Source organism: Physeter macrocephalus, chromosome 21, assembly GCF_002837175.3.
Source record: "Physeter macrocephalus isolate SW-GA chromosome 21, ASM283717v5, whole genome shotgun sequence".
Taxonomy (NCBI): Eukaryota; Metazoa; Chordata; class Mammalia; order Artiodactyla; family Physeteridae; genus Physeter; species Physeter macrocephalus.
This window is the reverse complement of record NC_041234.1, coordinates 106,077,529-106,088,579: the sequence shown is the minus strand read 5'-3', so window position 1 is coordinate 106,088,579 and position 11,051 is coordinate 106,077,529. Positions and strand designations below refer to the sequence as shown.

The window sequence follows — 11,051 nt, the reverse complement described above, 5'->3', positions numbered from 1 at the left end:
GAGCCTGTGCTCCGCAACGGGAGAGGCCACAACAGTGTGAGGCCCGCGTACCACAAAAAAAAAAAAAAAAAAAAAAAAAAAAAAAAATCAAAAACTGTGAAAAGGTATACAGTGAAAAATCTCTCCTTACCATCCCTGTCCGCCCCATTCCCTGTCCACACAGCTCCTTACAAGTGACCACTTTTATGAGTTTATATGTACTTTGTTTCTCCAAATATATATTCTTATTTTAATGCTTTTATATATAAATGGTAACATGTTCTACATACTGTACTGCACCTAGCTTTTTTCTACTTAACGCTATATCCAGGAAGAACTTTCTATATCAGTAGTTAAAGAGTATCCTCCTTCTTCTTATTACAGCTGCATAATATTTTGCATGGCTTATAGCATAATTCATTTTACCAGTTCCTGACTAGTTCTACCAGTAACGCATGAGAGTGCATTCCACAGTCTCATGAGCTATGTGTTTTGCCTATCTGATAGCTGAGAAATGGTATATCCGTGTCGTTGTAATTTTTATTAACTTAAAAGTGAGGTTGACCATCTTTTCATAGAGCTTATTCGCATCTTTGGTCCCCCACCCCCTGCTTTCTGGTGGGTGGGTGGTTTTTTTCCTTGTTGGCTTGTAGGAGCTCTTTGTGATATGAGTTGCAAATATTTCCTTTCAGTTTATCATTTTTCTTTGACTTTGCTTAAGGTGTCTTTACCATGCAAAACTGATTCTGGAGTCGCTGAATTTATGAATCTTTTATGACTTCTGGATTTTGAATCATGGTTAGAAAACCCCACTCCAAGGTAACAAATCATAGATACGCACATGCATACAAACACCCGTTAGAAGATATAATGTAGAGAATAGTCCATTTACAATAGCAAAAAAAAATAAATTAAAAAAACCTAGGTTTAAACTTAAAGTCCCAAAACTTTTATAAGGGAAACTAAAACACTCCTGGGAAACACAAAACTAGACCTGAACAAATGGAAAGACATCTGGGATGTTCCTGGATGTGTAGTCTTAACATCATAAAGATTTCCTATCTTTCTAAGTTACGTAAATTTAACATGATCCCAAAAAGAATACCACAAAGTTTTGGTATTTTTTTTTTTTTCACCTAGACAGGTTGACTCTAGCATTCATACGAAGAAACAGCATAGCTAGGAAGACTTGAAGAGTAAAGGGAGAAAATTTTCCAGAAATTAAAACTTTATATAACTCCAATAATTCCAATAATGTGCCATTGGCCTGTGAACAAACCAACGGAAAAGAATTGGAGTACAGAAATAGACCCAAATATATCGAGGAATTTAGATAAAGGTGTCATCTGCAAACAGTGGAGAAAAAAATACAGTGGTCAATAAATGGCATGAAAACTGGATAGCCATTTAGAAAAAAAAAATTGAAGTTGGATTGATGCATTCCACAGGGATAAACTCCAAATGGATCAAAAATTTAAATGTAAAAAGATGAAACCATCAAGGTGCTAGACAACAGAATGGGAGAATTAATTCCTTTATAATCTTGGAAGGGGTTAATTCTTGATGACTCAGTAACAGTATTTCATATGAAAGACTAAATTCATAACCAATGTCTCCCCTCCTCAGTGTGTAACTTCCCAGTTTTGTAAAAGGACCGCCCCCAAAAGGAGTTTTCAAAGTAGATCTCCAGAATCATAAAACGGTTGGATTTTTCCCTTTTAGAGATTGTTTGATTCACCTCACTTAAGTTCTCCGCTTTAATTCAAACCTGCCGCATTTTGACACGATATAATCAACAAGAACTGGGTGACCAGCAAGTGATCGTACACTGTGTGTCCGCATTTGAGTGTGTGGTGGCACCTCAAATAGCCTTTGATCCAATTCAGTGCTGAAGTGCCCGGCCCACCCCACAAATGCCGCAGGAGCTGGAGAGGCCTGAACTGGCCTTAGACGGTGGGCTGATTCATACACAAAGAGTAGCGGGGTTCACAAGAAAAGGCAAGGATAGATGTGCCACGGGGTGAGGTGAGTTGTTCTGAAACGATTTCCAGGGAGATATTTGAGACTGATTGTGTGTGCCATTATTTCCTGTCTACCGTGAAGAAAGCTTTTTCTGCCATGATTAAAGGGGCTGAACACAGGCTAGTGAGAAAAGAACCAAACTTGCCAAGGGGCCACCGGCATTACAGAATTTAATCAGGGACAGCGTAAAGGAGTTGTCATCGTGAAAATGAATGTGATTCATCTTGAAGGCAGCTAGCAGACAGGAAATGCACAGCAAGAGGCATGGCAATAGTTGTAATTATCTGTCACTGTAGGTGTTTCTGCCGCCTCGAAATCGTTAGGCCTGCACAATTCTGCCGCCCGAATTCACTTCAGAGGAGTTATACAAAGTCAGCGTGTAACGCTTCAGGTTTCTAGTAGGGATTCTGGAAACGAGTGTCTTCTCGGTGGTTTCATTCACCGAACAATTAAGTCGAAAGACTATACAGTGGCGGCTGAGGAGACACCTACAGGGTTTCAACATGAACATGGAAACAGAACTCTGAGGTTTCAAAACTTAGCTATTATAGAAGAGATTGAAGATTTCAAGTAGCACCTAAAGCCCTGACATTCTGAGAGAACAGGCCTGAAAGGAACAATTTAAAATAGACCTAAAGGAAATTGCAGGTAGGGGAGTGCTTGGGACCGTGTAGCTACTCTAGGAGATTCAAATGGAGGGAGTCTCACTGTATTATCCCAGCAGCAGAATGTCAAGTTAGTGATTATTTCATTAGGAAAATATTTGCTACACCTGTAATCTTGAAGTGATTAAACAACATACCAGAGCAGAACATTACTCTCCAGGATTAAATACCAAACAAAATAACAAAGAGTTGACCCAGCTACGGGCCACTGGGATGAGACCTTGTCCAGTTACCACATCAAAGACCCTCGAAGTAAGCCATAGACAGAAAAAAAGAATCAATTAGGATACTGGACTAAACTCAAGCTGGCTGTTTATTCTGTTCATTTAGTTTCTAATTTGCCCCTGTCACTTAGTTAATCTAAATATGTCCAAAAAATTAAAGTGGCACCTACCCTGAGCTATGTCAGCTCTGTACCTAATAAAAATGGGGCCCAGTTCAAGGAAGATGATGATGGGGAATGTCCAGCTCGCTAAACACATTTTCCAATTAGCTGGGAGATTGCTTTGTGAATCACTGACTTAACGAACACACAAGCGGGGCAGTTCAGGATGGGGGAAAGCCCTCATTCAATAAAGTGAAAAGAATAAATGAAATGATTTCACAGCAGATAGAGACAGATTTTAGTCCACCAAGGTAGAGAAAAACAATGCAAAACCTCTCTTGATAAAATGACGTGTGAACTGTGATAATGTTAAGGGGAAAAATGTGCTAAACCCTGGGATGGATGGGTAAATTACTTTTGCACAATCACAAGTCATAGCAGACGAGGTTAGGAATGGATTTATTTGGGGAAATCGAAACGAAAGCTCCCTCTCTCCCCTAATGAACATGTTTTTGGAGCTAATCACTGTACTAGGTTACCTGTGTCTTCTACTCTTTGCAGGCTGTTTGTTTGTGGGCTTTTCTTAATAGACTTTATTATTTAGAGCAGTTTTGGGTTCACAGCAAAATTGAGCAAAAAGTACAGAGACTTCTCATATACCCCTGTCCTAACCCCCAGCACGTGCATAGCCTCCTGCACCATCCACATCCCACAGAGGTGCATTTGTTATAATGGAGGAACCTACACTGACACATCATTATCAAGCAAAGTCCATAGCTTACAATAGGATACACTTTGGTCGTATGTTCTATGGGTTTGGACAAATGCATAATGCCATGTGTCAACCATTATAGTATCATATAGATAGTATCATGTAGAATAGTATCACTGCCCTAAAAATCCTTTTTAACTTAAAAACCTTGTTATGGAAAATGTTAAACATGTACAGAAGCAGAGAGAATAGTATAATGAACCCCTCCCATTTACCCATCGCCTGCTTTCAGAAATTACCAACCATGGCCAACCCCAATGAGGTATTTTGCAAAGGCTATGAGAATGGAGCTGTAGGCAGACTGGTATTACCTTTGTGGAAAAAGGGTTTCTTCTCAGTTAAGTGAGTGATTGAACTATTTTGGAGTGACCGTGTATTAAGCACTAACTGTGCTAGGTACTTTGCAAATGTTATCTAGACCGACTCCGTGGTCCAGGGTAGACACTTAAAATAGCATCCTAACAATCCTGCAACAACTCCTCAAGGCAGATACTATCATGCCCAATTTATAGATGAGATAACTAAAGCTCAGAGATATTATTTGGCCTTTTCAAGGTCTCCACAGCTAAACTTAGATTTGTCCGGCTTCAGAGTTTATGATTTTACCGCTTACAGCATGCTGCCTCCCAGCTAGGGGGCTCACTTTGGGGTTAACTCAGTGGAAAAAGAAAAGGAGATGGTAGTATGTGTTTGCACAACGGAGGACCAGCCAGTCATCCTGGCAGATGATGACGACAGTGACGACGACAGCAACCACTTGCTCCACTGAAAGACTTTTTCACTTTTCAACCAGTTACTATGGAATCGTGTAGACAGCTAAATATTTCAGAGCAGTCAGAGGTCAGGAAAAAAAAAAAAAAAACTGGAGCAATTATCAAAGTTAGCCCCCCTTGACAGTATCTGTTGACCCAAATAGGAACCAAACTGCAAACCATACGCTTTCCCAGAACAGAGAGAAGATGTGCTATAGACTCACATAACTGGTAAATGCATTTTAAAAAATCTGTCAGGCCAGTTTGACATCATATAGGCAGGAAAGGCAGGTTTCACTTTCCAACCAGCTGGGCAGTTTTAGCCTATAGCTCTGCTTATACTGAGAAGGGAGCCTGAAATGGCCGAGCACTGCTGGGCGATGCAATAGGACCCTTTGTGTTTTGGGTAGCATTTTGAAAGGAATATTACAGGAAAAGGTAGAGAAAAAGCATAATTCTGGGAGCACACCCCAAGTTTAGCAGAAACTCATTAGATCTTAGGAAATTCTCCCTCTAATCCTAGGAGGAGATTAGGCCGTTTCCTACTCTTTCTGCTGCCCTAATGACTCAGGGGATCAGCGTGGCTGCTCGCTTTTGCAATGAGCTGATCTGATGATTAATTAGCCTCTAGCAGAAACCTGATGAAGTTCTCAGTTCAGAGCCCCAGGGATCTAGTTCAGGGCAATCTGTCCTCAACAGAAAAAGACTAGGTGAAGAGGCGCACAAACTGGCCTGGTGAGAGGGGGCCGCAGGGCTTATGATTGACTTTCTACTTTACAACCAAGTGACCCGGACGCAACCTGCTGTTGTAAAACAGTATTCCTACTGAAAAACAGTAAACCCACTGGCTCAACAAAGCTAATTGTCTACGTGCATGAAATCAAATTCCCAGTGTATCTTCTCTGCCTTGTAAATACCTATTTGGATCACTTTATCCCACATTCTTTTTTTTTTAATCCCACATTCTAATAGATTTCATAACCTTTGATGGCCAACCTTGCCCTCATGCTAAAAAATATAATGAACAATACTAAGAATTGAGTCAAAAGAGGCCCAAATAAAGCCACCTAAGGTAAAATAGATGACTTATGAAAGTTATTTTAAGAATGTTTTTCTAAACATTGAAGGAGATTTTAAATAGTATTTTAATACTGTATTTGAATATTTTGATCACTATATTTTCCCTCTGAAAATTTCACAAAGACATTTCTAAGATCTGTTTATCTAAATGACCGCCTTTGTAAGGTTAGGAGGGCAGTTATTATTTATTCCTCTTGTGCAGATGAGGAAACAGAGGCTCTGACAGTTGCAGTTAATTGCCCTCCAGCAAGGAAGGGGCACAGCCAAGATCAGCATCCTGATCATGAGCCAGCCCTCTCTTCTCTCCACTTACCACAGGTTGAAGAAAAAGATAGCACAATAGTAGCCACAAAACTACCCCCTAAAAAAACGAAGGCAGCTGAGAACATGTCAGGATTATTAAGTTAGTTGGAAATACCTTTTCACTTTGGAAATTACAAGTTACACCCATGGGTTATCTGGTGAGGGGGAAGACACCGAGACACGAGTACTGAAGGCCTTTGGGCTGTAAGCTGTGATGTGGACCCAGAGGAAAATGGCACTTGGGGTGGGGCACAAAGCTAGCTGCATTCTGTCCTTCCTTTCCTCACTGCTCATACTCTCCCCACCTAAGGGGAAGTCAGGAATGTTCTGGAAGGCAGGGGCCCCTACTCAGAAAGTAGGGAGCTGGGGCACTGTTGTTCCAACTTCAAGAAGAGGGCATTCAGCAGACTGCAGTGTCTCCTGGGCCAAAGTCAGATGCCTTCCCCACCTCTACTTCTGGGGCTGGCTATGGAGGGAACCATTAGTTTGAATTTATTCTAAAGGGCACGTCCTAATGGGTCTGAGTCTGGATCTGTATATGTGCTGCTATCCAGTTGAGGAGAGCACAGCACTCTTTGTGACGTGAAGAGCGAGTTAAGTTCGTGAAAAGATTTCAAAATGGTCCAGGGGAGAGGAGGTGAGGGAACACCCACAGCTTCACTTCTGCTGGCCCCTTCCAGTTTTACCATGACTTTGAGTCATTATTTTCTGATGTTCTTACAACGGGCTATAGGGTGCCCCGTAAAGCTCTCTTCCCCACAAGGGAGTCCTGGGGAGTTGGGCTCCAGTTCAGATTATCTAACAGAATGACCCTTGTAGATACCATGTAGATAACACACAATCAGCCCAAGAAATAAATTCCACACATGAACCACATACATTTGAAAGGCCCCAACTGCTGGGAGCCAGACTAATCTGTAGTTAAGGAAGGGATTTCTGGAATTTTCTGTGAGCCTTCCAGGCTTCCCGCATCTCATCCCTCTCATTACGTAAAAGGAATGGAAAAAGGAGATGTTTGTTTGGGACAGGACAGTGTGTGATGGGCAAAATCAGCAGGTGAGAGGGCATTTTGTAATATTTAATCTAAAGGTAAGAGTTTTGCTAACTGCTGAATAAATTTATGGAAAGAAACAATGTCCTTGGTATAAATATTTATATCAAATACCTCAACACTCCTAAAATCCTGGAGAACGTTCTGGTTTGCATGTCATAGGGGCTGGCTGAACACTTGGAAGAGATGTCGTAGACAGAATTTGGGCATGGGATGGGAGACTGGGCTGGAGAAGTTACTCCTTCAGGCCTGAAATTCTGTTGAAACTAGAGGTGCCAATCCATTTTCTTACAGAAACTGTACTTTTTAAAGTACAAAATTATAGAGATGGAGAACAAATTAATGGTTACCAGAGGCTAGGGATGGTGGAGGGGGACGGAGTAGGTGTGACTATAAAGGGGCACACCAGGGAGATCTTTGTGGTGACAGAATAGTTTTGTGTCTTGATTGCGGTGGTGGTTCCACGAATCTATACATGTAATAAAATGGCGTAGACCTATACACACACACTGTACCTATGTCAACTTCATGGCCTTTATATGGTACTATAATTATGTGCGATGAAATCGTTGGGGGAGACGGAGTGAAGGGGAACTTCCTATGAGTCTATAATTATTTCAAAATAAAAAGTTAAGGAACATCAAGCACAATCCTACATTTCTTTCAAGTGCCCTACAAAACACTTCATTTACCCAGTTTTTCTTTTAAGAGAACCCTACCCCACACACCATAACTCCTTCACTCTTGAGGATTAGCACTACAGACTTAGGAACAGACTTTTCCTTTTCCATCTTAATTTCTTCATTGGGGAAAAAATTGTCAGAGAATGCATCTTCCCTTTTTTAATTTTAATCTACAGGTCTGATGTTTCAGATGGAGCTATTCGGTTGGTAATGCCTTGAGCAGACACAGACGGGGAGGTTCTATGTCTGACTAAGCCAGCTCTTCTCTCTGAAATGGAAAAAAAGCAGAAACATGTTAAATTCCTGTCACGCCTTGCATGTGAATAAAGCATAAGGGTAGGCAGGAGGGAGAAGACAGGTGAGGAGGGTCTGGGGTCCTCTCAGCTCCTCTGTGCTTCTGGTGTTGAGAAGCGTAGAGAAATTGCCCCAGGAGGTCAGGCACTTGAAAGGTAAACAGTTCAACTAGCCTCAGAGAGGGGGCCCTTGGAGTCAAATGTAGAAATGTGAACCAGCCTCCTTCCCCACCTCCCCAAGTCCATCAGAAGCGGAGGTGGACAGAGCCTGAGCCCTTCAGTGGGAACAGGTGGTTGTAACGGGCAGGTTATAAAGGGGTTTGGGATGGGAGCACCTGCCACGGGCTGTCAGCTTCCTGACACACTCTATCTGCCAGAGGCCCCAGCTTGGCCTTCGTAGATTCCATGCATCTCTCTGAAACTTCTTCAATCCATCTCATCTGACCCAGAGCACATGACTATAAGCTGTCTCATATTATTCTCTTATTCTGAGTCATAGGGGCCTGGGTTCAAATCCTAGTTCTACTGCTTATTATTTGTGTGATCTTGGGCAAGTTGTCTTAACTTCTCTGCCCATCAGTTTGCGGATGGGGCAAATGGGGATAATACCTGCCTTACAGGGTTTGTAAAGAGTCTGGCACCTAGTAGGTGCCTAGCAAATGTTAGCCTTCTCTTTGCTCTGCTCATTGTTTTCAGTGTGGACGCCACATTACCCACTAGACTGGAAGCTCCTTGAGAGAGCTTCTTTCTGTTCTTTCCCCCCTGTACCTAGCATCGGGTTGAGTACACTGTTAATGAGTCCCTATTGGTTAGGCTAAATGGTGCCTTCCCAGCAGCCTCAGTGATACTACTGATGGAGACCCAGCAATAGGCATAAAAGAACATCAACATTTCATTTCTGTTTTGTTTGCTTTTGGGTTTTTTTTCACTTTCTTTTTTTAAAAACCTTTTTTTTTTTTAAAGAAGATGTTGGGGGTAGGAGTTTATTAATTTATTTTTTATTTATTTTTGCTGTGTTGGGTCTTCGTCTCTGCGCGAGGGCCCTCCCCCGTTGCAGCAAGCGGGGGCCACTCTTCATCGCGGTGTGCAGGCCTCTCACTATCGCGGAGCACAGGCTCCAGATGCACAGGCTCAGCAGTTGTGGCTCACGGGCCTAGTTGCTCCACGGCATGTGGGATCCCCCCGGACCAGGGCTTGAACCCATGTCCCCTGCATTAGCAGGCAGATTCTCAGCCACTGTGCCACCAGGGAAGCCCTCAAAAATCTTATTTTTTAATTGAGGTATAGTTGACTTGCAGTATTATATTTTTCAAGTGTATCAACATTCCATTTCAAAGATATGAAAGTAACATGCTGAATTCTTTACTTCCCTGATACATTGTTTTAGTAAAACTGTCCATGTGATAAGGCCCATTTTAGTGCAAATATAATTTTAGACGAATATTATGTACCTCAAGTAAAATTAAAGTCAGTATAACAATACAATCCTACCTCAAGACACAAGAAAAATCTCACATAAACAACCTAACCTTACACCTAAAGCAATTACAGAAAGAAGAACAAAGAAAACCCCAAAGTTAGCAGAAGGAAAGAAATTATAAAGATCAGATCAGAAATAAATGAAAAAGAAATGAAGGAAACGATAGCAAAGATCAATAAAACTTAAAGCTGGTACTTTGAGAAGATAAAGAAAATTGATTAACCATTAGCCAGACTCATCAAGAAAAAAAGGGAGAGGACTCAAATCAATAGAATTAGAAAGGAAAAAGGAGAAGTAACAACTGACACTGCAGAAATACAAAGGATCATGAGAGATTACTACAAGCAAATAAATGCCAATAAAATGGACAACCTGGAAGAAATGCACAAATTCGTAGAAAAGAAATGAAGGAAACGATAGCAAAGATCAATAAAACTTAAAGCTGGTACTTTGAGAAGATAAAGAAAATTGATTAACCATTAGCCAGACTCATCAAGAAAAAAAGGGAGAGGACTCAAATCAATAGAATTAGAAAGGAAAAAGGAGAAGTAACAACTGACACTGCAGAAATACAAAGGATCATGAGAGATTACTACAAGCAAATAAATGCCAATAAAATGGACAACCTGGAAGAAATGCACAAATTCGTAGAAAGCACAACCTTCTGAGACTGAACCAGGAAGAAATAGCAAATATAAACAGACCAATCATAAGCCCTGAAATTGAAACTGTGATTAAAAATCTTCCAACAGGGGGCTTCCCTGGTGGCGCGGTGGTTGAGGGTCCGCCTGCCGATGCGGGGGATGCAGGTTCGTGCCCCGGTCCAGGAAGGATCCCACGTTCCGCGGAGCTGCTGGGCCCGTGAGCCATGGCCGCTGGGCCTGCGCGTCTGGAGCCTGTGCTTCGCGGCGGGAGGGGCCGCAGCGGTGAGAGGCCCGCGTACCGCAAAAAACAAGCAAACAAACAAACAAACAAACAAAATCTTCCAACAGGGCTTCCCTGGTGGCGCAGTGGTCGAGAATCTGCCTGCTAATGCAGGGGACACGGGTTTGAGCCCTGGTCTGGGAGGATCCCACATGCCGCGGAGCAACTAGGCCCATGAGCCACAACTACTGAGCCTGCGCGTCTGGAGCCTGTGCTCCGCGACAAGAGAGGCCATAATAGTGAGAGGCCCACGCACCGCGATGAAGAGTGGCCCCCGCTTGCCACAATTAGAGAAAGCCCTCACACAGAAACGAAGACCCAACAGAGCAAAAATACATAAGTAAATTAATAAACTCCTACCCCCAACATCTTCTTTAAAAAAAAAAATCTTCCAACCATCAAAAGCCCAGGACCAGATGGCTTCACAGGTGAATTCTATCAAACATTTAGAGAAGAGCTAACACCTATACTTCTCAAACTCTTCCAAAATATAGCAGAGGGAGGAACACTCCCAAACTCATTCTATGAGGCCACCATCACCCTGATACCAAAACCAGACAAAGATGTCACAAAGAAAGAAAACTGCAGGCAATATCACTGATTGAACATAGATGCAAAAATCCTCAACAAAATACTAGCAAACAGAATCCAACAGCACATTAAAAGGATCATACACCATGATCAAGTGGGGTTTATCCCAGGAATGGAAGGATTCTTCAATA

The 11,051-nt window shown here is 42.1% G+C and overlaps 1 protein-coding gene across 1 annotated transcript in view; it reads right to left on the bottom strand.

Moving 5' to 3' along the window:
- Positions 1–2,320: 2,320 nt before the first annotated feature.
- PABIR3 (PABIR family member 3) overlaps positions 2,321–11,051 on the bottom strand; it is a 71,448-nt gene continuing 62,717 nt past the window's right edge. Inside the window, exon 10 of the mRNA XM_028482339.1 lies at positions 2,321–2,489. Coding sequence (XP_028338140.1) covers positions 2,321–2,489 — 169 coding nt within the window. The remainder of the gene's footprint in view (positions 2,490–11,051) is intronic.